Source organism: Protobothrops mucrosquamatus, unplaced genomic scaffold (assembly GCF_001527695.2).
Source record: "Protobothrops mucrosquamatus isolate PMUCROS unplaced genomic scaffold, P.Mucros_1.0 scaffold355, whole genome shotgun sequence".
Taxonomy (NCBI): Eukaryota; Metazoa; Chordata; class Lepidosauria; order Squamata; family Viperidae; genus Protobothrops; species Protobothrops mucrosquamatus.
The window spans coordinates 216999-244908 of NW_015386690.1; the positions used below are offsets into that span (position 1 = coordinate 216999).

Below are 27910 nucleotides of genomic sequence, written 5' to 3' on the forward strand. Positions count from 1 at the left end.
GGAAGAAAAATAGATCAGAGAGACAGACAGAGACAGACAGACAGCTTTATTATATAAAATCTGAGTTGGAAAGAGTCATTTTAGAGTCTAAAAGGGTTTCAGAGGAGAGATACAGTCCAATGCTTAAAGTGCTTCCAGATGGGCAATTCCCAAAGCTATCAACTAAATGATATGAAAGGATAATCCGCCTGACCTTGGAGGTAAGTGGATCTAGATGGTTAGGTCCCATTTCTTCTTATCCCAGCTCAGATAGTCATTCTACTTGGTATCAGGTGCTGAAAATGTTCTAGACCAATATATCCTGAAGGGTTAATATGACATTCTACATCTCAATTCCATTGTAAGGTTGATCTGGATGCAAATCCAACTACTTTAAGGGACCTTAATCCCAAGGGAACCATTGGAATAGCAATAGCAATAGCACTTAGACTTATATACCTCTCCATAGTGCTTTACAGCCCACTCTGAGTGGTTTACAGAGTCAGCCTATGACCCCCCAACAATCTAGGTCTTCATTTTACCGACCTCGGAAGGATGGAAGGCTGAGTCAACCTTGAACAAGTGAGAACTGAACTGCCAAACTGCTGACAGCCAGCAGTCAACAGAACTAGCCTGCAGTACTGCATTCTAACCACTGGGCCACCACAGCTCTTCAGAAATGATAAGACTCATATGTCTGCTAAGACTTGTCAACAAATTTCTCTCAAAATTACTACCCTGTGTTTTAAATTAGGTGTAAGAAGGCAGTCGGTCAAAGGAAGGATCCCAAAATTAAAGGTCCTTGGCAAGGGAAATTTTCATTCAAAGTTGCAAGATTCTTTTAATGTCACCTTACAATAAAGTAGAATTACTTCATCTGGCTGTTCTTCTTGTCTGGACTAAGTTGTCAATGGCAAAAAAACAAACCCACACTATGTGGACCCACACATAGACTACACCAATACATTAAGACATCTCCTTGGGAATAATCTGATGAGAATGAAGGCCAACACCAGATAAAACAGTGGAAGCTGGGGATTAGTTTTGTTGTGTATTTAATAATAATAGTAATGTTTTCTTAAAATTGTATGTCTCCTGACTCTCAAATTTCTGGGAAGCTCAAGCAACAAGCTAAACCAAGTCTCTTAGAAGGGGCTGGAGAAATAATGTCATGGGGAAACAGAATTGCATGTTAGAATAGAACAGAGCTGGAAGGGACCTTGGAGGTCTTTTAGTCCAGTCCCCTGCTCAATCAGGAGACTCTACCATTTCAGACAAGTGGCTATCCAGTCTCCTCTTAAAACCTCTAGTGATGAAGCACCCACAATGTCTGAAGGCAAGCTGTTCCACTGGTTAATTGTTCTCACTGTTAAGAAGTTTCTCCTTAATTCCAGATTGCTTCTCTCCTTGATCAGTTTCCCCCCATTGTTTCTTGTCTTGGTGCTTTGGAAAATAAGTTGACCCCCTCTTCTTTGTGGCAACCCCTCAAATACTGGAATACTGCTATCATGTCCCCCCAAGTCCTTCTGCACTTTCTTAGATGCTTTCTGAAGCATCTCAGAAAGAAAAAAAAACAATGAGAATTATAGCAGCTTCAGCTGTATTGCCAATAAAACATTTTCCTCTCTGGCCCCAATTGTATGGTGGACAAAGTGGTCAAGAGAAATGTTTAGCTTGAGAACAATTTTGTGCGTACAAGTGGCCCAACTCCTTGACTATTGCAAAATTCTCCTATCTCTGCTCTTAATTGTTTTTCTTCTGTTTTTGATTGGCTCCCCTTCTGCTTCCTCTTACTGTGTCTCTGTGAAGGCACAGAAATAGACAGCAGAGTCCTCCAACTGGATGCCTTGTTTCTGCATGTTGAAAGTTCCTTTTGTATCATTTTCATAGTGAGCAGCCTGGAATCCTTGGACATTTTTGTAAAACTTGGTCAACAAGATCTTCAGAGGCTGACCAGGATGCTGAATGTACCAGAATGGGTAATGCATGACACTATTCTGTGCTTCATAGGAACAACTGAGAGAAAGAGATTGTCCTTCAGTAATGGTCACAATGCCAGATGTTTGATCAACTGATTGTCCTGTGCTTCTTCCTGGAGAGAAGGTAATGGAGAAGGCTTGAGGTTAGTTGGAGAGGTGAACAAGTAGGTCCTTTTCCCTCTTTTGCAAAACAACCTTGGTGCTGCTTGGATCTACTTTCCTGAAGTCTGCAAACATTTACACTAATTATGAGGGTTATCTTGGACAAATTCGTTCCAAGTTTTATATTTTTTGCATCATGCCCAACACCAAACATGCTGAATTCACATACACAACCTTCTTTTCAGCTGAATACTTCTTTAGATTCCTTGCAGATAGTTTACTCATTAATAAAGAAGAATATTTCTAGCTCAGAGTTGACATGAGGGATCCTCTGAGCTTCCTTGTTTTCTTGTAGACGTTTCATTACTGCACTGATGATGTTAACCTAGTTTGGGTAATGAAACATCTGCAAGAAAACAAGCCAGCTCAGAGAGCATTAAGCCACACACACACCCCAATTTACTCATTACTCATATATTTTACTGCCAATTACTCATATATTCAATGCCATCATTCCAAATATTCTTCTCACTAAATTGACTCAGCTAGCTGCAATGGAACTGAGATGTGGATCATAAGCTTTCTAACAGATAGGAAGCAGCAGGTGAAGCTAGGCAAAAATTCCATCAGATACTTGTACAATTAACACAGGTACAACCCCAGGGCTGTGTGCTCTCTCCATTACTCTTGTCTGTCTATACCAGGGGTGCCAGATGCATCATGGCAAAACCACACCCACCCCATTGCCGGCAATGGAAAAAAAAGTCGCGATTCGTCGCAACACATCATGTGACATTGCGAGTGTGACACCCCTGCATATACCAATGACTGGATCTCAAAAGATCCCTCTGCTAAAGTACTGAAGTTTTGCAAATAATACAACAGTCATTGGTCTCATTCAAGATGAAGTTGAATCTGCACATAGCTGGGAAGTTGAACAGCTGGCCCTGTGGTGCAGCCTGAATAATCTTGAACTGAACACACTTAAAACTGTAGAGATGAGAGTAGATTTTAGGAGAAGCCTTCCTATTCTGCCACTTCTTACAATACTAGGCAACAAACACAGTATCAACAGTAAAGACCTTCACGTTTCTGACTTCTATAATATATCAGGACTTGAAATGGACACCTAACATCAAAAATGTCATCAAAAAATCACAACAAAGAATATTCTTCCTGCACCAACTCAGAAAGCTCAGACTGCCCAAGGAACTGCTGATACAGTTCTATAGATAAATTATTGAGTCTGACATTTGTACCTCTATAACTGTCTTTTTTGGCAAAGCAACCAAACAGGATAGACAGACTTCGACGGATAGTTAGGACTGCAGAAAAAACAATTGCAATCAGCCTGCCTACCATTGAGGATCTGTACACTACATGAGCCAGAAAGAGGGTTGTGAAAATATCTACAGATTCCTTACATCCTGGACATAAACTGTTTCAACTTCTTCCCTTAAGACGACACTATAGAGCATTGCATGGCAAAACAACTAGAAATAAGGTCAGTGTTTCCCCACCCCATGCATCACTCTGCTAAAAAATTAATTCCCACAACACTGACCTATACCCTAGGATATCAAACCATGTAAGAGGGTTGTATTACTATTATCCTTCTCATCTTTCCTATTACCTATTCCTTTAGCATCTTAGGACTATAACTTTGTTGTTTGTATCTTATGATTTGTGTTGATTGCTTTTATTTCGTATCCTATTATGATTTATGCTTTTATTTGGTATCCTATGGCTATCACTGAGTGTTGTATCTTATGATTTATGATGATTGTATTTTATGATTATGATCATGATCTATCACTTGTTGCTTGTATGTACACTGAGAGCTTCTGCACCGGAGACAAATTCCTTGTGTGTTTAATCACACAAGGCCAATAAAGAATTCTATTCTATTCTATTCTATTCTATTCTATTCTATTCTATTCTATTCTATTCTATTCTATTCTACTCTACTCTACTCTACTCTACTCTACTCTACTCTACTCCACTCCACTCCACTCCACTCCACTCCACTCCACTTCATTCCATTCCACTGTTCTGTTCTATTCTGCTCTGTTCTGTTCCGTTCTCCAGGGGATTCTATTCTATGATTTCAAGAATCCTAAACAACTCAAGATATGCCCAGACAAAACCTATACTCTAACATTGTGAACAAATAAATTCTTACTTGTAAGTGAGATGATGATGATGATGAACATAGGCCACATCCACATTTTTCCTGATGAAGAATTGGGGTACTACCTACAAAAAAATTCTCTGGAGGATTTCAAAGCTGGTGCAGTCACCTTCAGACCTTCCCTGCGTTGGTCTAAAAAAGACTTAGAGTCTGTACAACTATTTCCCTTCAGAAAAAAAAAATTGTCTTCTAACATATACATTTGGTGGTAAAAGGAAGAGAAACCACAGGATATGGTTCAAAGAGCATATGTGCTACAGAAGGTGTTATGTGAGTGATCTGGTAAGACTCAGATTGTGTCATGATTGCCACCATGTGTTTCAAAGTAGGTGTAGGAAAGCAGCTTCTTTAAAGGAAGGATCCAAGTATTGAAGGTTATTTCTGAAAGAAACAGACATTGATCAGGAGAAAGAAGACAGAATTGAGAGGATAAATAGGAGACCAAGAGAGAGAGAAAGAGAGAGTCATGTGTATAATATGAAATGTGAGTTGGGAAGAATCATTTTGGAGTTTGAAATGATTAAAATGGAAAGGTGAATCCTAATGTTCAAAGTTCTTCTGAATGGAAAATGCTATCACAATGCTATCACCTAAATTATATGAAAACATTCTCTGTCATGATTATGGAGACAAGTGCATCCAGTTGGTTAGGTAACTCCAGCCCAGATGGTCATTCTTCTTGGATATCTAGCCCAAGATGATGATGATGATGATGATGATGATGATGATGATGATGATGATGATGATGATGATGATGATGATNGCCTTGGAGAATAGCTTGACTCCCTCTTCTTTGGGGCAGCCCCTGAGATACTGGAACAAGTGCTATCATGTCCTCCCTCATCCTTCTCTTCTTTAAACTAGACATACCCAATTCCAGCAACTGTTCCTTACATGTTTTAGCCTCCAGTCCCCTAATCATATTTGTTGCTCTTCTCTGCACTCTTTCTAGAGTCTTAATATCTTTTTTACATCATGGAGACCAAAACTGGATGCAGTATTCCAAGTGTGGCCTTACCAAGGCATTGTAAAGTGGTATTAATACTTCACGATCTTGATTCTATCCCAGATATCCAAAAGGGTTAATATGATTTTTCACATTTCAGTTCCATTGCAAGGTTCACTGGGATGCAGGTCCTACTACATTCAGGGATCATAATCCAAAGGGAACCACTGGACTAAGGTAAGAATCATTTGTCTGCTAAAAGTCATTGTCAGGTAAGTCTCTGGTAAAACTCTTTGTCTCAAGATTGCCACCCTGTGTTTTAAAGCAGGTATAAGAAGGCAAATGGGTTGAAAGAAGGATCCCATTGTTGAAGATCTTTGGGAAGGGATCCTCCCTACTTTCTTGGCCTGTGAAGATATGGAGGAAGGAATGTTCATTTAGTGTTGCAATATTCTGTTAATGTAACCTTACAACAATGTAGAATTAGTTCCTCTGGGTGTATTTGTTGTCTGGACTACCTTTTAAGGCAGGTAGACATAGAGGTAGACAAAACCAAGAGAAGAATGCCTCAAAGTTCTGCTGCTGAAAAAATAAGGGGAAATGCTCACGTTAATTCTTAATCTGACCCTGCTCTTTTCATCTAAGCAATTAGTATCTACCAAATAATTATAATTCAAGATACAAAAATCAAAGTGGAAAAAATTTGGCATAACTTGTCTGTGGTCATCCAGGTGTTTAGCAGGACCTTTGCCTTAGCAAATAATCTTTGATGGCCCTTAGAAAATCGGCATATTGACAAAATTTCCATCTATCAATGTCAAAAGACTTGGATCCTCACATAGACTATGCTGATACATTACAACATCCTAGGTCAGTGATGGTGAACCTTTTAGACACTGAGTGCCCAAATTGCAACCCAAAACCCACTTATGTATCATTGGATGCTGGGTGGGTGTGGCCCATTGGGTGGGTGTGACCCGTTGGCTGGGTGTGACTATGGTGGTAACGGCAGACTGGGTGGGGCTAAAAAGTTCAATCCATCAATTCCAACTTTGCAAAATCTTTTTTTCCCGTGAGAAGTTGAAATTGACTGATTGATTGAACCTTTTTTTTTTTTGCACACGGCGGCGGAGGAGGCCTAAAGTGAAAAGGTTTTATAAAACCCAGCTGAAGGCCTAGGATTGGGGCAATGGCGCACTTGCCTACAGAGAGGGCTCTGCGTGCCACCTGTGGCACGCATGCCATAGGTTCGCCACCACGGTCCTAGGTCCTTGGGAAGAACCTGGTCAGAATGAAGACCAACACCAGCTAAAAAACTGGAAGCTGTGGTTTTGTATTGTTGTGTCTATAATGATCATAATAATACCTGATGACTTCCTACTCTTAAATCTCTGGAAAGCTCAGTCAACAAGCTGAAGCAAGTCTCTTAAAAGATTTTAAAAGACCAGAGGAATAATGTCATGGGAAAATCGAATGGCAGAACATCAGAAAGAAAAAAAATGAAGATTATAGCAGATTCAGTTCAGCTGGCAATAAAACATTACTTCTCTGGTCCCACTGGTATGATGGACAAGAAGATCAGGATCTATTTTTACCCTTGAGATGAATTTTGAATTGACCCAAATGCAAATTTCCCCTGCCTCTACTCTTAATTCTTTTCTCCTGTTTTTGATTGGCTCCCTTTCTGCTTCATCTCACTGTGTCTCTCTGAAGGCACAGAAGTAGACAGCAGAGTCCTTCAGCTGACTGGCATCTTTCTCTAAATTGTAAGTCCCATTTTTCTCTCCTTTATGGTGAGTAGCATGGAATCCTTGGCCATAATTTTCATACTCGCTCAACAAGAGCTTCAGAGGCTGACCAGGGTGCTGAATGTACCAGTATGTATACCTGTAAGTTGAGCTACTAAATTGTACTTCATAGGAACAACTGAGAGAGATATGTTTTCCTTCAGCAACAGTTAGAATGTCTGATTTTTGCTTCACCGACTGTCCTGTGCTTCTCCCTGGGCAGAAGATAATGCAGAAGTTATGAGATTAGCTGGAGAGGTGCACAAGTAATATCCTTCTGACTTGTTTGTGAAACAATCTTGGTGCTGCTTTCTTGCTGTCTGCAAACTTCAGTGTTAATTATGACGGCTATCCTGAACAAATTCCTTCCCAGTTTTATGTCCTTTACATCATGCCCACCATCAGACATACTGAACATGCACATGGAAGCTTCATTACAGCTGAATACATCTGTTTGTGTTCTTTAGATTCCTTGCAGATAATCTACTGACAATTACACAAATATTTTTCCAGGGGATCCTATTCTACCTGATTTCAAGGAACCTAAACAACTCAAGTTATATCCAGACAAACCCTATACCCTTATCACTGTGAACAAACAAATACTTACTTAGAAGTGAGATGATGATGATCATGAACCCAAGGAACACCCACATTTTTCCTGATGAAGAATGGGGGAACTACCCTCAAAAAAATTCTTTGGGAGATTTCAAGGCTGGTGTAGTCACCCTTCAGAGCTTCCCTGCCAGCTTTGGTCTAAAAGCAACTTAGGGACTCTACAGCTCTTTGCCTTCTCAAAGAAATTGGCTTCTAATATGTAAATTTGGTGGCAAGAGGAAGACAAACCACAGGATATGATTCACCGAGAGAAAGAAGAAAGGAGAGGAGAGAAGAGAGAGGGGGAGAGAGAGGAGAGAGGAGAGAGAAGAGAGAGGGGAGAGAGATAAGAGAAGAGAGGAGAGGAGAAGAGAAGAGAAGAGGAGAGGAGAGGAGAGGAGAGGAGAGGAAGAGAGGAGAGAGGAGAGAGGAGAGAGGAGAGAGAGAGGAGAGAGGAGATGAAGAGAATAGAGAGGCGAGAAGGAGAAGAGAGAGAGGAGATAGAGAGAGAAGAGAGAGAGAAGAGAGAGAGGAGAGAGAAGAGAAGAGAGAAGAGAGAGGAGAGAGAGGAGAGAGAGGAGAGAAGAGATAAAGAGAAGAGAGAGATGAGAGAGAAGGAGAAGAGAGAGAGGAGAGAGAGAAGAGAGAGAGATGAGAGGGGAGAGAGAGCGAGAGAGAGATGTGTATCATACGGAATGTGAGTTGGAAAGAATCATTTTGGAGTCTGAAATGATTAAAATGGAAAGGTGAATCCTAATGTTCAAAGTTCTCCTGGATGGACAACTCACAATGCTAAATGATATGAAAACATTCTCTGCCATGATTATGGAGGCAAATGCATCCAGATGTTTAGGTAGCATTTGCTCTTATCCCAGCCCAGATGGTCATTCTTCTTGGTATCAGACACTGAGGAATTTCTAGCCCAAGAAATCCTAAAGGATTATATGACTTTTTACATCTCAGTTTCATTCTGGGTTTTAAAGTAAGTGTGAGAAGGCAGATGGTTTGAAGGAAGGATCTGAGTGCTGAAGGGGGATCCCTACTTTCTTGCAGAATAAAGACCAGGAAGGAGAAATGAACTTTCAGACTTGAAGATTCTGTAATCTTACAATAAAGTAGAATACATTCATCTGGGTGTACTTCTTGTCTGGTCCACTTTCCAAGGCAGTAGCCAAAAGGAAGTGAAACAATAAGAGACTTTCCTAAGAATTCTGCATCTGAAAAAATAGGAATAAATTTTAATGTTCGTACTTAATCTAATCCTGCTTTTTTTCATCTAAGGAATGAGAACCTAGCTGTTAATTCATCAAATAATAATAATTCAATAATTATAATTCAGGATCTGGAAAAATTATGGCATAACCCAGTGGTGGCAAACCTATGGCACGTGTGCCAGAGGTGGCACTCGGAGCCCTCTCTGTGGGCACACGGGCCATGGCCCGGAGATGGTAACCGTCCCTCTTCAACCAGCCACCCGCTAACTCGCCGAGGTCCCATGTGGCCCGGTGCATCCCAGCACGGCTGGTTTCCCTCCCCCCTGTCCCATCCCTCCTGGTCTCGCATGCTCTCCTTTTCCCAGGCACGACCCACTGCATCACCGCCTCAGCTATTGGCCGTCTGTCCAGCTCAGAGGCGGCTTCTCTGAACTTTTGGTGGTGGTCTGTATGCAGGGGCCAATGGTGTCAGGGTGCAACAATGGCACCCCAGACCTGCCTTGCCTTGCCTTGCCTTGCCTCACCCCACAGGATGAGCCTCCTGCCCACTGCCCCACCTGCCAGAGACCTCCTGGATCTCCCCAAACCCTGCCCGGCCCCCACAGGCATCCCTCCCCATGAGCAACATCGAGGTGACCACACGCACCTTGGCCACACCCACCCAGTCTGCCATGACCACCATAGACACGCCCACTCAGTGGGCCACACCCACCTGACACCCAGTGATAAATAAGTGGGTTTTGGGTTGCAGTTTGGGCACTCGGTCTCTAAAAGGTTCACCATCACTGGCATAACCTGTCTATGGTACTCCAGGTGTTTACCAAGACATTTGACTTAGTAAATAAACTTTGTTGGCACTTAGGAAATTTACTGACAAAATTTCCATCTGTCAATGGAGGCATATTCCTTGCATCCACACATAGGATGCCAATACAATAAACCAGTCTAGGTTCTTGGGAAAATGAATACTAATGCCAGCTGAAAAGCTAGAAGCTGTGGTTTGATATTGTTTCATGATAGTAGCAGTAGTGCTTTGTTATTCCCGACTGTCATATTTCTGGAAAGCTCAATCAACAAGCAGAAGAAGTGAGTCTCTTACAAAACTTCAAAATGCCAGAGGAATAACGTCATGGAGAAACCAAATTGCAGAACCTCAAGAAGGAAAAAAGAAAGAAAATTATGAGGATTATAGCAGTTTCAGTTCAATTGGCAAAAAACCGTACCCAGCTGGTGCGGTGGACAAGGAAATCAGGAGCTATTTTCACTCTTGAGAACAATTCTGAAGTGCCAAGTGCCCAAAATGCAAATTTCCCCTGCCTCTACTCTTAATTCTTTTCTCCTGTTTTTGACTGGCTCCCTTTCTGCTTCATCTCATTGTGTCTCTCTGAAGGCACAGAAGTAGACAGCAGTGTCCTTCAGCTGACTGGCATCTTTCTCTAAATTGTAAGTCCCATTTTTCTCTCTTTTATGGTGAGTGGCATGGAATCCTTGGCCATAATTTTCATACTCTGTCAACAAGAGCTTCAGAGGCTGACCAGGGTGCTGAATGTACCAGTATGTATTCTGATAAGTTGAGCTACTAAATTGTACTTCATAGGAACAACTGAGAGAGAGATGTTTTCCCTCAGTAACAGTCACAATGCCAGATGTTTGCTTCACCGTCTGTCCTGTGCTTCTCCCTGGGCAGAAGATAATGCAGAAGTCACCAGATTAGCTGGAGAGGTGCACAATAGGTCTTTCTCCCGCTTTTCAGAAACAACCCTGCTGCTGCTTGGACTTATTTTCTTAATGTCTGCACACATCAGTGCTGATTTTGAGATCTAACCTGAATAATTTCCTTCTTGGTTTAGTATTGTTTCCATCTTGCCCACCACCAAATACTCCGAAAACAGACATACAACTTTCTTTTCAGTTAAACACTTCTGTTCTGGCTCGCAATTCCTTGCAGATAATTCCCAGAAATCTTCCAGGGATTCTATTTTACCTGATTTCAAGGAACCCAAACAACAGAAGATTCGCCCAGCCAAAAAACTGTAATCTAATACTGTGAAGAAATAAACACTCACTTGAAAGTGAAATGATGATAATGATCAGCAGAGGACACAGCCACATTTTTCCAGATGAATTATGAGTTGCCAGCCCCAAAATGTTCTTTGGAGGACTTCAAAGCTGGTGTAGTCACCTTCAGAGCTTCCCTGCCAACTTTGCTGTGAAGGGTTATATACAGTTCTTTCACTTCACAAATACATTGGTTATTGCCATTTAAATCTGGTGGTAAAAGGAAAATAAACCACAGGATATGGTTCATAGAGCATATGTGCCAAAGAAGAGAACATGTGTGTCAGTTGGTAAGACTCATGTTGGCTCAAGATTGCCACCCCGTGTTTTAAAGTAGCTGTAAGGAAGCAGCTGAGTTGAAGGAAGGATTTAAACGTTGAAGGTGATTTCTGACACAGTTGGTGAGATGAAAGAAAGGGAGTTGGGATTATAAATAGATGAGAGAGAGAGAAAGAGAGAGTGAAAGAAAGAGAGAGAGAGAGAGAGAGAGAGAGAGAGAGAGAGAGAAAGAAAGAAAGAAAGAGAAAGAAAGAAAAAGAAAGAAAAGAGAGAGAGAAAGAAAAGAGAGAGAGAGAGAAAGAAAGAAAGAAAGAAAGAAAGAAAGAAAGAAAGAAAGAAAGAAAGAAAGAAAGAAAGAAAGAAAGAAAGAAAGAAAGAAAGAAAAAGAATGATAACAACTTCAATTCAACTGGCAACAAAACACTACTTCTCTGATCCAGCTGGTATGGTGGACAAGGAGATCAAGAGCTATTTTGAAGTCTTGAGAAGAATTTTGACGTGCATGTGCCACAAATGCAAAATTCCCGTCTCTGCACTAAATTGTTTTCTCCTGTTTTTGATTGACTCCTCTTCTCATCTCATTATGTCTTTGACAGCACAGAAATAGGCAGCAGAGTCCTTCAACTGACTGGCTTCTTTCTCTAAATTGAAAGTCCCATTTTTCTTTCCTTCATCATGAGTAGAAGTTTGTGGAAACCTTGGGCATCATTTTTCTACTCTCTCAACAAGGCTGACCAGGTTGCTGAATGTACCAGTATGTGTAAGATGAGCGACTAATTTGTGCTTCATAGGAACAATTGAGAAAGACAGATTCTCATTCAGTCACTGTCACAATACCAGTTGTTTGTTTCATAGACTGTCCTATGCTTTCTCCTGGACAGAAGACAATGCAGATGGCATGAGATTAGCTGCAGAGGTGCACAAGTAGGTCCTTTTCCCGCTCTTCAGAAACAATCTTACTGCTGGTTGGACCTACTTTCTTCCCGTGTTGAAACATTGATGCTAATTATGAGGAAAACCCTAGACAAATTGCTTCCCTGTTTTATATTCTTTCAATCATACCCACCATCAAACATATTGAACACACACTTCAATCCTATTAAATACTTATTTCCATATTCTTGCAATATTTCTGTCCATGTTTTTGCAATCCGTTGCAGATAATCTACTTGTCAAATGTCCAGACATTTTCCAGGGAATCCTACTCTAGCCTATTTCAAGGAACCTAATCAACTGAATAGATGCCTAGCCAAACATTGTGAGGAAATAAATGCTTACTTAAAAATGAAATGAAGAAGAAGAAGAAGAAGAAGAAGAAGAAGAAGAAGAAGAAGAAGAAGAAGAAGAAGAAGAAGAAGAAGAAGAAGAAGAAGAAGAAGAAGAAGAAGAAGAAGAAGAAGAAGAAGAAGAAGAAGAAGAAGAAGAAGAAGAAGAAGAAGAAGAAGAAGAAGAAGAAGAAGAAGAAGAAGAAGAAGAAGAAGAAGGAGNAGATAGATAGATAGATAGATAGATAGATAGATAGATAGATAGATAGATAGATAGATAGATAGATAGATAGATAGATAGATAGATAGATAGATAGATAGGAGAGGGAGGGAGGAGAGAGGAGGAGAAGAAGAAGAAGAAGAAGAAGAAGAAGAAGAAGAAGAAGAAGAAGAAGAAGAAGAAGAAGAAGAAGAAGAAGAAGAAGAAGAAGAGGAGGAGGAGGAGGAGGAGGAGGAGGAGGAGGAGAAGCCACATTTTTTTCAAGATGAAGACTGGAGTACTATCCCCAAAATATTATTTGGAGGAGTCCAAAGATGGTGTAATCACCTTCAGATCTTCCCTGCCAACTTTGCTGTGAAGGGTTATACAGCTCTTTCACTTCACAAATACATTGGTTATTGCCATTTAAATTTGGTGGTAAAAGGAAAAGAAATCACAAGATATGGTTCATAGAGCATATGTGCCAAAGAAGAGAACATGTACCACAGAAGGTAACATATCTGTCATCTGGTTGTCTCAAGATTGCCATGTTCTGTTTTAAAGTAGGTGTAAGAAAACAGCCTGGCTGAAGGAAGGATCCAGATGTTGAAGGTGATTTTGGAATGTCCAGACATTTTTCAGGGAATCCTACTCTACCTAATTTCAAGGAACCTAAATACTGACTAGATGCCTAGCCAAAACCTGTAGTTCAACATTTTGAGGAATTAAATACTTAATTAAAAGAGAGATGATGCTCATGAACAGTCACATTTTTTCAGATGAAGAATGGGGTTAGTAACCAAAAATATCTTTGGAGGACTTCAAAGGTTGTCTAGTCACCTTCAGAGTTTTCCTGCCAACTTTGCTATGGAAGAAGCGCAGAATTTTCAGTTCAGAGAGAAATGGGCTTCTATTATGTAAATTTGGTGGCAAAAGAAAGACCAACCATAGGATATGGTTCACAGAGCATATGTGCTACACAGGATATCACATGTGTCACCTGGTAAGACTCATGTTGTCTCAAGATTGCCACTGTGTGTGTTTTTTTAAAAAACAAATTTTATTGGTTTTTTAATTAATACAAAGTGCTCAAGACACACCATGGGGCTGGGGTAATTAGAAATCCACAAACAGAACATACATAAGTAATTCCATCAATACATCATATATTCCCTCTTTATTTCCCTCCAATGGCTTATATATTTAAACTATTTAAACTATTTCTATCTTAAATTTTCATTAATCCTAAACCTGTTTTAAATCTTTATGCAATTACAGAACCATAATCAAATTTGACTTCAAATAAACACATTATCAGTTCAGGTATCTCTTCTAAATATGTCCTAATTCTTTAATTTCATCATAGATCTTATTTATTCCACAAATCTCTCCCAGTTAAAATAAACATTAATCTATCCTATACATATCTCATCTATCAATCCATCAACTTTTTTGTTTGTTTGTTTGTTTTAACAAGATAGTGACAACCTTCAATCATTTGAGTCCCTTAGATAAGAATCTATTTTCATCCAATTAATTATCAAATCTACTATCATCCATATTATCAAAGCAAACTTATCATCTTATTAAAATCACATTCCATTAATTATTGATTCAGTCCCGATCTAAAACATCTCTTCATTTTTTTTCATTCCATTATATAATACTTTTCATACATTAATCACCCATTTTTTTCTTATTTCCATTCAAAAACCCAATCCTTCACTCAGTCCATAGTTCTGTGTGTTTTAAAGGAGCTGTAAAAAGGCAGTTTGCTTGAAGGAAGGATCCCATTGTCGAAGGTGATTTCTGAAAGAAAAATATATTATTGGCCAGCCAAACGGAGAGGAAACTGGGAGGATAAATAGATGTGAGAGGGAGAAAGAAAAAAAGAAAGAAAGAAAGAAAGAGAGAGAGAGAGAGAGAGAGAGAGAGAGAGAGAGAGAGACAGAGACAGAGACAGAGACAGAGACAGAGACAGAGACAGAGAAAGAAAGAAAGAAAGAAAGAAAGAAAGAAAGAAAGAAAGAAAGAAAGAAAGAACCATAATATGAAATGTGAGTCTGAAAGAATCATTGTTATTAAGTGAATCAATTGACAATTGCAAAATCCCCCAGTCTCTGCTCTTAATACTTTTTCTCCTGTTTATGACGGATTCCCCCTCTGCTTCCTCTCACTGTGTCTCTCTGAAGCCACAGAAGTAGACAGCAGAGTCCCCCAGCTGGATGGCTGTTTTCTGCATGCTGAAAGTCCCTTTTTTGTCATTTTTATGATGAGTTGCCTGGAAACCTTGTGCGTTGTTGTCAATTTCATCCAACAAGATCTCTAGAGGCTGACCAGGATGCTGAATGTACCAGAATGGGAAATTTCCACTAAATTGTCCTTCATAGGAACAATTGAGAGAAACAAGTTGTTCTTCAGTAACAGTCAGAATTCCAGATGTTTGCTTCACCGACTGTCCTGTGCTTCCTCCTGGACAGAAAATAATAGCAAATTCATGAGTTTAATTAGAGAGATGGACAAGTAGGTCCCCCTCCCTCTTTTCAGAAACAATCTTGCTGCTGTTTGGACTTATTTTCTTGCTATCGTGAGGATTACCATGGACAAATTCCTTCCTTGTTTTATATTCTTTCAACCACCATCAAACACACTGAACACACACACACACACACACACACACACACAAGCTTCATTACAGCTGAATACTTCTGTTTGATTCTTTATATTCTTTGCAGAAAATCTACTGACGATTACACAGATATTTTTTTCCAGGGGATTCTATTCTACTTGATTTCAAGGAACCTAAACAAGTCAAGATATGCTCAGCCAAAACCTATAGTCTAATATTGTGAACACATAAATACTTACTTAAAAGTGAGATAATGATGATGATGAACACAAAGCACAGCCACATTTTTTCCTGAAGAAGAATGGGAGAACTACCCTCAAAAAAATTCTTTGGAGGATTCCAAAGGTGGTGTAGTCAGCCTTCACAGCTTCCCTGCCAGCTTTGGTCTAAAAGCGACTTAGGGACTATACAGCTCTTTGCCTTCTCAAAGAAATTGGCTTCTAATATGTAAATTTGGTGGCAAGAGGAAGACAAACCACAGGTTATGTTTCACTGAGCATATGTGCAACAGAAGAGATCGTGTATTTCATCTGGTAAGACTCATGTTATCTCAAGATTGCCACCGTGTGTTTTAAAGTAGGTATAAGAAAGTAACTCTTTTAAAGAAAGGATCCCAGTGTGGAAGGTGATTTCCAAAAGAAACAGAAATTAACCAGGTGGAAGAACAGAGAACTGAGATAGGAGGGGGGGGAGGGTAATATAAAATGTGAGTTCGAAAGAATCATTTTAGAGTCTGAAGTGATTAATATGTAAAGATGAACCCTGTTGTTCAAAGTGCTTTTGGATGGACAACTCACAATACCATCACCTAAATGATATGAAAGCATTCTTTGCCATGATTATGGAGACCAGTGCATCCAGATGTTTAGGTAACATTTGCTCTTATCCCAGCCCAGATGGTCATTCTTCTTAGTATCAGATGCCGAGGAACCTCTAGCCCAAGATATTCTGAAAGATTATCTGACTTTCTACATCTCAGTTCCATCCTGTGTTTTAAAGTAAGTGTGAGAAGGCAGCTGGTTATTATTAAATGATTAATATGTAAAGATGAACCCTAATGTTCAAAGTGCTTTCGGATGGACAACTCACAATACCATCACCTAAATCAGTGATGGCGAACCTTTTAGAGACCGAGTGCCCAAACCGCAACCCAAAACCCATTTATTTATCGCAAAGTGCCAGGGACCCATCAGCATTGTGGTGCCCTCGGGGGAGGGGGCACACAAAAACCAGGGGCGCAAAAATGGGCCAGCGTGCTGCAATGCGCAAAAACAGCTCCTGCTGCGCTGCGGGGTGCAGATACAAGGCGCTGCACCAAGCAAGAATGGGGCAGGGCTAGTGAGTATCATGCAGGCACTAGCCCCGCCTCATTTGCAGTGCGTGCCTACTCGCGGCCCCGTGCGTGCACACGCACATGTAAAATACTTCCCCCTCCCTTTTCTTCCAGGTGCCATTCGACAATGGTTGGTGACCTCTGCTCTACCACTTCTACTCGAGCTTGCTAGTCAGCCACTTCCTTTGTGCTGGGCAGGGCTCCTGCTCCGGGCAGAGGTGGCGGCCTGATGGACCTGCTGCTGGCGGCAGCATGTGTGCCAACAGAGAGGGCTCTGAGTGACGCCTCTGGCACACGTGCCATAGGTTCGCCACCACTGACCTAAATGATATGAAAGCATTCTTTGCTATGAATATGGAGACCAGTGCATCCAGATGTTTAGGTAACATTTGCTCTTATCCCAGCCCAGATGGTCATTCTTCTTGGTATCAGATGCCAAGGAACCTCTAGCCCAAGATATTCTGAAAGATTATCTGACTTTCTACATCTCAGTTCCACCCTGTATTTTAAAGTAAGTGTGAGAAGGCAGCTGGTTTGAAGGAAGGATCCCAGTGCGGAAGAGAAGGAACCCTTCCTATTTTCTTCCAGAGTAAAGACCAGGAAGGAGAAATGAACTTTCAGATTTGAAGATTCTGTAATCTTACAATAATGTAGAATATAAGTTCATCCAGGTGTACTTCTTGTCTGGTCCACCTTGCAAGGCAGTAGCCAAAAGGAAGTGAAAAAATAAGAGACTTTCCTAAGAATTCTGCTTCTGAAAAAATAGGGATAAATGTTCATGTTCGTACTTAATCTAATCCTGCTTTTTTCATCTAAGGAACGAGAACCTAGCTGTTAATCCATCAAATAATAGTAATTTCAATAATTATAATTCAGGATCTGGGAAAATTATGGCACAACCAATCTATGGTACTCCAGGTGTTTACCAAGACATTTGACTTAGTAAATAAACTTTGTTGGCACTTAGAAAATTTACTGACAAAAGTTCCATAGGATGCCAATACAATAAAACAGTTTAGGTTCTTTTTGGAAAATGAACACGAATGCCAGCTGAAAAGCTAGAAGCTGTGGTTTGATATTCTTTCATAATAGTAGCTGGTTTGAAGGAAGGATCCCAGTGCTGAAGGGAAGGAACCCTTCCTAATTTCTTGCAGAATAAAGACCAGGAAGGAGAAATGAACTTTCAGACTCGAAGGTTCTGTACTCTTACAATAAAGTAGAATATAAGTTCATCCAGGTGCACTTCTTGTCTGGTCTACCTTGCAAGCAGTAGACAAAAGGTAGAGAGAAAACAAGAGAATTCTCTAAGCATTTTCCTGCTGAAAAAAGAGTAGGAAATTCTCATATTTCTTCTTAAGCTGATAATAATAATAATAATAATAATAATAATAATAATAATAATAACAACAACAACAACAACAACAACAACAACAACAATAACAATAATAATAATAAAAAAGTTGGAAGGGACCTTGGAGGTCATCCAGTCCAACCCCCTGCTCAGGCAGGAAACCCTATACCATTTCAGACAAATGGCTGTCCAGTCTCTTCTTAAAAACTTCCAGTGTTGGAGCATTCACCACTTCTGGAGGCAGGTTGTTCCACTGGTTAATTGTTCTAACTGTCAGGAAGTTTCTCCTTAGTTCTAGGTTGCTTTTCTCCTTGATTAGTTTCCATCCATTGCTTCTTGTCCTGCCTTCAGGCGCCTTGGAGAATAGCTTGACTCCCTCTTCTTTGTGGCAGCCCCTGAGATATTGGAACACTGCTATCATGTCCCCCCTCGTCCTTCTCTTCATTAAACTAGGCATACCCAATTCCAGCAGCCTTTCCTTATATGCTTTGGCCGCCAGTCCCCTAATCATCTTTGTTGCTCTTCTCTGTACTCTTTCTAAAGTCTCAACATCTTTTTTACATCGTGGTGACCAAAACTGGATGCAGTATTCCAAGTGTGGCCTTACCAAGGCTTTGTAAAGTGGTATTAATACTTCATGTGATCTTGATTCTATCCCTCTGTTAATGCAGCCCAGCACTGTGTTGGCCTTTTTGGCAGCTGCAGCACACTGCTGGCTCATATTTAAGTGATTGTCCACTAGGACTCCAAAGTCCCTCTCACAGTTACTACTATTGAGCAAGGTACCCCCTATACTATACCTGTACATTTGGGTTTTTTTGCCTAAATGTAGAACCTTACTTTTTTTTTGATGCTGCTTTTCATTTAAGCAACCAGTATCTAGCTGCCAATCCATCAAATAATAATAATTCCTGCGTGAGCAGGGGGTTAGACTCGATAGGAGGAGAGGGCGCTTCCCACACTTCATAATAAGAAATGTGAGTCTGAAAGAATCATTGTTGTTAAGTGAATCAATTGACAATTGCAAAATCCCCCAGTCTCTACTCTTAATACTTTTTCTCCTGTTTTTGATTGGCTCCCCTTCTCCTTCCTCTCACTGTGTCTCACTGAAGGCACAGAAGTAGACAGCAGAGTCCTCCAGCTGGATGGCTTGTTTCTGCATGTTGAAAGTCCCTTTTTTACGGGTTTTATTGTGAGTAGCCTGAAAACCTGGAGCCTTGTTGTCAATTTCATCCAACAAGATCTCTAGAGGCTGACCAGGATGCTGAATGTACCAGGATGGGTAATTATTGGCACTATACTCTGCTTCATAGGAACAACTGAGAGAAAGATATTGTCCTTCAGGAACGGTCACAATGCCAGATGTTTGGTTGACCGATTGACCTGTGCTTCCTCCTAAACAGAAGATAATAGAGAAGGTATAAAGTTAGCTGGAGAGGTGGACAAGTAGATCCTTCTCCTTGTTTTCAGAAACAACCTTGGTGCTGCTTTGAGCTACTTTCTTGTGTCTGCCCATATCAGTGCTAATTATGAGGGCTAACCTGGAAAAATTCCTTCCCAGTTTTATATTCTTTCCATTGTGTACACCACCAAGCACACTGAACACACAACACACACACACACACACATGCACCTTCTATTCCAGCTGATTACATCCATTGTTGTTCTCGCAGATAATTCAATACCAATGTCCCAATCATCTTCCAGGAGATCCTATTCTACCAGATTTCAAGGAACCTAAACAGCTCAAGTTATGGCCAGCCAAAACCTATAATCAAAAATGGTGAAGAATAAAATGGACTTAAAAGTGAGAGGATGATGATGAAGATGATGAAAAGAGGCCACAGCAACATATTTCCAGATAAGGAAGGGGTTATTACCGCCCCTTTGGAGGACTTCAGAGCTGGTGTGGTCACCTTCAGATCTTCCCTGCCAACTCTGCTGTGAGAAGTTACAGAACTCTTTTCCTTCACAAATAAGTTAACTTAGGGCATCTAAATTTGATGGTAAAAGGAAGACAAACCACAGGGTATGGTTCAAAGAGCATATTTTCTACAGCAGCTGAGGCTCATGTTGATTCAAGATTACCACCTTATGTTATAAAGTAGGTGTAGGAGGACAGCTGAGTTCAAGGAAGGATCCCAGTGTTAAAGGGTCTTGGGAAAGGACCCTCTCTAGTTACTTGGCCTGTAACATCAATGGGGGAGAAATAATAATAATAATAATAATAATAATAATAATAATAATAATAATAATAATAATAATAATAATAATAATAATAATAATAATAATAATAATAATAATAANGGTCATCTAGTCCAACCCCCTGCTCAGGCAGGAAACCCTATACCATTTCAGACAAATGGCTGTCCAGTCTCTTCTTAAAAACTTCCAGTGTTGGAGCATTCACCACTTCTGGAGGCAGGTTGTTCCACTGGTTAATTGTTCTAACTGTCAGGAAGTTTCTCCTTAGTTCTAAGTTGCTTCTCTCCTTGATCAGTTTCCATCTGTTGCTTCTTGTCCTGCCTTCAGGCGCCTTGGAGAATAGCTTAACTCCCTCTTCTTTGTGGCATCCCCTGAGATATTGGAACACTGCTATCATGTCCCCCCTCGTCCTTCTCTTCATTAAACTAGACATACCCAATTCCAGCAACCGTTCCTTATATGCTTTAGCCTCCAGTCCCCTAATCATCTTTGTTGCTCTTCTCTGTACTCTTTCTAGAGTCTCAACATCTTTTTTACATCGCAGTGACCAAAACTGGGTGCAGTATTCCAAGTGTGGCCTTACCAAGGCCTTGTAAAGTGATATTAACATTTCACGTGATCTTGTTCATTTAGAGTTGTAGGATTCCATTAATGTAGCCTTATAATAAAGTAGAATTAGTTCACCTGGGCGTACATCTTGTCTAGACTACATTGCCAGAGAGTAGACAAAAGAGATAGAAATAATAAGAGAAGACCTCCCCAAGAACTCTGCTGCTGAAAAAAGGGGGAGAGTCTCACATTCCTTTTTAATCTGATCCTGCTCCTTTACCTCTAAGAAATGGCTCTTTAGCAGACAATCCTGGATAAGAGATAATGCAGAAAGAATGAAGTTAACTGCAGAGGTGGACACATATGTCCTTTTCACTCTTTTCGGAAACAATCTTGCTGTTGCTTGGATCTGCTTTCTTGCTGTGTTGAAACACCTGAGAAATGTGAGTTTTATATGAAGAACGGTTGCAGAATTTGGGAATGGCCAGTCTAGCGAAAAGAAGGACTGTGGGGGGGGGGACATGTTAGCAAGTATTCCGGTAATTGAGAGGCTGCCACAAGGAGGATGGGGTCAATTTATTTTCCAAAGCCCCAGAAGGCAAGGATGGAAACTAATCAAGGAGAAAAGCAACCTGGAATTAAGGAGAAACTTCCTGACAGTGAGGACAATTAACTAGTGGAACAGAAGTTGCCTTCAGAAGTTGTGGGTGCTTCATCACTGGAGGTTTTTAAGAAAAGGCTGGGCAGCCACTTGTCTGAAATGATATAGGGTGTCCTGCTTGAGCAGGGGGCTGGACTAGAAGACCTCTAAGGTCCCTTCCAGCTCTATTATTATTATTATTATTATTATTATTATTATTATTATTATTATTATTATTATTATTATTATTATTATTATTATTATTATTATTACTAGGGAGACAGGTGTTTCCATAGGTTAGGTAACATTTCCTCTTATTCCATCCCACACAGGAATGACGTCACAGGCAAACCAAATTGCAGAACATCAGGAAGAAAAAAGAAAGAAAGAAAATGAGGATTATAGCAACTTCAATTCAATTGGCAGCAACACACTACTTCTCTGACCCAGCTGGTACGGTGGACAAGGAGATCAGGAGCTATTTTCAGTCTTGAGAAGAATTTTGACTGGCAAGTGTCACAAATGCAAACTTCCCCTGTCTCTGCACTAATTTTTTTTTTTTCTCCTGTTTTTGATGGACTCCTCTTCTGCTTCATCTCATTGTGTCTCTCTGAAGGCACAGAAGTAGACAGCAGAGTCCTTCAGCTGACTGGCATCTTTCTCTGAATTGAAAGTCCCACTTTTCTTTCCTTCATCATGAGTAGCATGGAAGCCTTGGGCATCATTTTCATACTCTGTCAACAAGAGCTTCAGAGGCTGACCAGGTTGTTGAATGTACCAGTATGTGGAAGATGAGCTACTAATTTGTGCTTCATAGGAACAATTGAGAAAGACAGATTCTCCTGCTATCACTGTCACAATACCAGTTGTTTGCTTCACAGACTGTCCTGTGCTTCCTCCTGGACAGAAGATAAATGCAGAAGGCATGAGGTTAGCTGCAGAGGTGCACACGTTGGTCTTTTTCTCTCTCTTCAGAAAAAAATCTTGCTGCTGGTTGGACCTACTTTCATGCTGTATTGAAACATTGATGCTAATTTTCAGGGTTGCTATGAACAAATTCCTTCCTTGTTTTATATTCTTTCATTCATACCCACCACCAAGCATACTGAAGACACACAAACCACCATCCGCCTTCATTCCTATTCAATACTTCTGTCCATGTTTTTGCAATATTTCTGTCCATGTTCTTGCAATCCTTTGCAGATAGTCAATTTTCCAGACATTCTACCTTATTTCAAGGAACCTGAACAACTGAATAAATTGCCTAGCCAAAACCTATAGCTCAACTTTGTGAGAAAATAAATACTTACTTAAAAGTGAGATGAGGATGATAAAAAGCCACATGATTCCAGATGAAGAATGGAGTTAGTAACCAAAAATATATTTGGAGGATTTCAGAGCTGGTCACCTTCAGAATTTCCTGGCCAACTTTGCTTTGGAACAGACATAGAAATTTCACTTCAGAAAAAAGTGGGCTTCTCATATGTTAATTTGGTGGCAAAAAAAAGACAAACCACAGGATATGGTTCACAGAGCATATGTGCTACACAGGATATCATATGTGTCACTTGGTAAGACTCATGCTGTCGCAAGATTGCCACCATGTGTTTTAAAGGAGCGGTAAGAAAGCAGTTTGGTTGAAGGAAGGATCCCAGGGTTGAAAGTGATTTCTGAAAGAAAAATATATTATTGTCCAGGTGAATGGAGAGTAAACTGGGAGGATGAATAGATGTGAGAGGGAGAATAATATGAAACATGAAACTGAAAGGGTCACTGTTGTTAGGTGGATCAATTGACAATTGCAATATCCCCCTGACTCTGCTCTTAATACTTTTTCTCCTGTTTTTGATTGGTTCCTTTTCTGCTTCCTCTTACTGTGTCTCTGTGAAGGCACAGAAGTAGACTGCAGAGTCCTTCAACTGGATGGCTTGTTTCTGCATGTTGAAAGTCCCTTTATTCTTGTTTTCATAGTGACTAGCTTGGAAATCTTGGCTCTTGTTGTCAAATTTGGTCAACAAGATCTCCAGAGGCTGACCAGGATGCTGAATGTACCAGAATGGGTAATTAATGCCACTATACTGTGCTTCGTAGGAACATCTGAGAGAAAGAGATTGTCCTTCAGGAACGGTCACAATGTCAGATGTTTGGTCCACTGACTGTCCTGTGCTTCGTCCTGGAAAGAAAATAAATGTAAAAGGCATGAGGTGAGTTGGAGAGATGGACATGTAGATTCTTCTCTTTCTTTTCAGAAACAACCTTGGTGCTGTTTTGACTCCTTTGTTGGTGTCCGCAAATATCTATGCCTGTCTGGAAACTAAAACATGTGAAGAATGGCTGCAGGACTTGGGTTTGGCTAAACTAAAGAAAAGAAGAAATAGGGCTGACATGATAGCAGTATTCCAGTATTTGAGGGGCTGCCACAAAGAAGAGGGGGGGTCACATTATTTTCCAAAGCACCAGAGGGCAGGACAAGAAACAATGTTTGGAAACTGATTAAAGAGAGAAAAAACCTGGAATTAAAGAGAAACTTCCTAACAGGGAGGACAATTAACCAGTGGAACAGCCTGCCTTCAGAAATCATGGGTGCTCCATCACTGGAGGCTTTTAAGAAGAGACTGGACAGTCACTTGTCTGGGATGGTTTAGGTTCTCCTGCTTGAGCAGGGGGGCTGAATTAGAAGACCTCCAAGGTCCCTTCCAACTCTGTTATTCTATTCTATTCTATTCTGTTCCGTTCCGTTCCATCCCGTTCCGTCCCGTTCCGTTCCGTTCCGTCCCGTCCCATTCTGTTCCATTCCATTCCATTCCATTCTATTCTATTCTATTCTATTCTATTCTATTCTATTCTATTCTATTCTATTCTATTCTTAGGGATGCCTTGGAGAAATCCCATCCTACCTAATGTGGCAGAAAGTGCATTGGTTCAAGGCATTACCCAGCTGTCTTCTTCAGTGCTACTATCAAAAATTTCTCAATTCTAAATGCTTTCAAAACAGAAATGGGGAAGTTTATTTATTGAATGGGACAAATATTCGAAGGACAAATGGAACTTGACATGCACACTCGCCTGCTGCTCAGGCAAGCACTTGACGTGTGCGCTCATCTGCCACTTCTGCAGGCTGGTTGGGGACCCCTAGCCTATGGAACAGTCAGATACCAAACAGCATAACCTCTAGCTGAATAGTAGCTAGGGCACGAGGCTTAGAAGAGACACTCCCCAATTTCTTGGGCTTTGAAAGGAGATGGTGGATGATTTGTACTTTCAAACTTGCAAGAGTCTCTTAGTGTAGTTTTACAATAAAGTAAAATTAGTTCATCTGGTTATGTTTCCTGCCCTGCTAACTTAATGAGGCTGATGCTGTATTGGTTCAAGGTACTACCCAAGTGCCTTCTTTAGTGTTACTATCAAGGATTCCTCATTTCTAAATGCTTTCAAAACAGAATTCATTGAATGGGACAAATGTACAAAGGAGCTCGAATCCATGTGCAGTATTCAGAACTACAATGAAATGTAGTTTGAAATCTTTCCCCAACAAAAATACACACCCTTCATTGATGCTGAATACTTCTGTTCTTCTTGTAATTCCTTGCAGACAATCTACTGCCAATTTTCCAGACATTTTCTAGGGTTCCTACTCCACCTGATTTCAAAGAATTCAAGATATGCCCAGCCAAAACATATAGTCTAACATTGTGAGGAAATAAATACTTACTTAAAACTGAGATGATGAGGAATAGGACAGACCACAACCTCATTTTTCCAGATGAATAATGAGAATAGTAAACTACCACCCCCAAATATATATCTTTGGGGGATTTCAAAGCTGGTGTAATCACCTTCAGAGGTTCCCTGCCAACTTTGCTATGAAAGAAACTTAACTATACAGCTTGTTCCCTTCACAAAGAAATGAGCTTCTAATACGTAAATTTGGTGGTAAAAGGAAGGCAAACCAAATAACCAAAGTTATCTCAAGGTTGCCACCATGTGTTTTAAAGTAGGTGTAAGAAAGCAGTTTGGTTGAAGGAGGGATCCCAGGGTTGAAGGTGATTTCTGAAAGAAACAGGCATTGTTGGCCTCGTGAAAGGAGAAGGAACTTGGAGGATAAATAAGAGAGACAGAGACAGAGAGAGAGAGAGAGATGTTCTTCATATGAAATGTGAGTTGGAGTCATTTTAGAGTCTGAAAGGGTTCTTCTTCTTGTTGTTGTGCCATATCCGTTATCGGATGTTGGTGATCATGTTGGCGATCCTGTTTTTATCAGCAGCCACACAAAAAAGTGCAGCTGAGCTTTGTCCAAACCAGTTCCTTAGATTTTGAAACCACAATGTTCTTCTTCTGCCTGGACCTCATTTGCCTTCAATCTTTCCCTGGAGGATTAAATGGAGTATGCCGTATTTTTCTGGGTGTTGCATCACATGTCCGAAATATTCTAATTTTCATTTTTTAAATTGTTTTGATGATTTCCCTTGGCTTTCCCAGGCAGCTTATCACCTCCTCATTTCTGATCTTGTCAACCTGAAAGGGTTAGAAATGGAAAAATGAATCCCAATGTTGAATGGAAAATTCACAATGCTAGAATCTCAATGACGTGGTTGCATTCTCTGCATGACTATGGAGATAAGTGGCTCCAAATAGTTAGATAACATTTTCTATTTTCCCAGGTGGTCCTTCTTCTTGGGAATCAGATACTGAGTGACCACAAATATCCCAATTTCCTACCTCTCCGTTCCATTGCAAGGTTGATCTGGATTACGTCCAGCTATGTTCATGAACCTTAATCTCAAAGGAACTATTGGAATTTTCATTTCTGAGAACACCTTCATACTGCTTTTCTCCCCCTTTGTGACTTTTCTGTTGGCTTCTTGTTAACTTTGTCACACAGTGTCTCACTGGAGGCACAGAAGTAGACAGCAGAGTCCTCCAGTTGGCAGGCATGTATCTGCAAATTGAAAGTCCCCTTTTTGTGTTCATGGGAAACGTGAGTAGCTTGGAATCCTTGAGGGTTTTTCAAGTAAGATGCCAAAAGGAATTGCAGAGGCTGACCAGGATTTTGAATGTACCAGAAAAGGTAATTTGTCACAGGAAACTCTTTTTCATAGAAACAATTGAGAGAGACCAGTTGTCCTCCAGTAACAGTCACAATGCCAGATGTTTGCTTCACCGACTGTCCTGTGCTTCCTCCTGGACAGAAAGTAATGCAGAAAGCATGAAGTGAATTGGAGAGGTGAACAAGTAGGTCCTTCATCCTCTTTTCAGAAACAACTTTGGTGCCTTTGAGCTAGCAGTGTGCTAGTGTAATTAATACAATCCTGGGTTGCATAAACAGAGGCATAGAATCAAGATCACCCAAAGTATTAGTACCGCTTTATAAAACCCTAGTGAGACCACACCTAGAATACTGCAACCAATTTTGGTCACCATACTACAAAAAAGATGTTGAGATGTTGGAAAAAGTTCAGAGTACAGCAACTAAGATGATCAAAGGCCTGGAGACTAAGACATATGAAGAACGGCTGCACAACTTGGGTTTGGCTAGTCTAGGGGTAGGCAACCTCAGCTCTTTTATGACTCATGGACTTCAACTCCCAGAATTCCTGAGTTAGCTATGCTGACTCAGGAATTCTGGGAGTTGAAGTCCATGAGTCATAAAAGAGCCGAGGTTGCCTACCCTTGGGCTAGTCTAAAGAAAAGAAGAAATACAGTAGGAGTAGCAGTATTCCAGTATTTGAGGGGCTGTCACAAAGAAGAGGATGTCAAACTAGTCTCCAAAGCGCCAGAAGGAAGGTCGAGAAACAATGTTTGGAAACTGATCAAAGAGTGAAGCAACCTGGAATTAAGGACAAACTTCCTGACAGTGAGGACAATCAACCAGTGGAACAGCTTACCCCCAGAAATCGTGGGTGCTCCATCACTGGAGATTTTTAAGAAAAGACTAGACATTCACCTGTCTGAGACAGTATAGGTTCTCCTGCTTGAGCAGGGGGCTGGACTAGAAGACCTCCAAGGTCCCTTCCAGCTTCTATTCTATTCTATTCTATTCTATTCTATTCTATTCTATTCTATTCTATTCTATTCTATTCTACTTTCTTGCTGTCTGCAAATATCTATGCTGACTATTAAGGCTGTCCTGGACAAATTCCTTCCCAGAAATTCTTTCCATTATGGCCACCACCACACATACACAAAACACACACCCCTTTCATTTCAGCTGAATACTATTGTTCAGTTCTTGTAATTCCTTGCAGATAAGTTACTGTCAATTTCCAAGAAATCTTCCAGAGGATCTACTAAACAACTGACGTTATTCCCAGCCAAATACTATGATTTAATATTGGGAGGAAATAAATACTTAATAAGTATGGAAAGGAATCACTTACTTAAGAGTGAAATGAGGACCGCAACGCATACGCAGATGAGGGCCATGGATCAAGGAGAGGAGATCCACACACCCAAAAATAGATCTGAAGGATCAGTGCAGTCCTGATCGACTATTCTGGTGGATGAGAAAGATAAATGGCAACCTGTGGATTTCTTCTCAAGGTAAATAAGTTCTGTTTTTAAAAGAGCTTTAGGTACAAGTACTGTAAATCGATTGATGTGGTTGGTT

General features: G+C 40.5%; 2 gene segments (V, D, J or C); both read right to left on the reverse strand.

The window, feature by feature from the left end:
- LOC114922543 overlaps positions 1-19071 on the reverse strand; it is a 23654-nt gene extending 4583 nt beyond the window's left edge. The window contains 2 exon segments of the V gene segment in view: positions 1774-2071; positions 19017-19071. Of these exon segments, the coding sequence occupies positions 1774-2071; positions 19017-19071 (353 nt within the window).
- A 2829-nt stretch (positions 19072-21900) lies between these two features.
- On the reverse strand, positions 21901-22526 carry LOC114922544. The segment is given in 2 exon segments: positions 21901-22202; positions 22454-22526. Coding segments are annotated over 2 exon segments (375 nt in total).
- Between the last annotated feature and the right edge of the window lie 5384 nt (positions 22527-27910).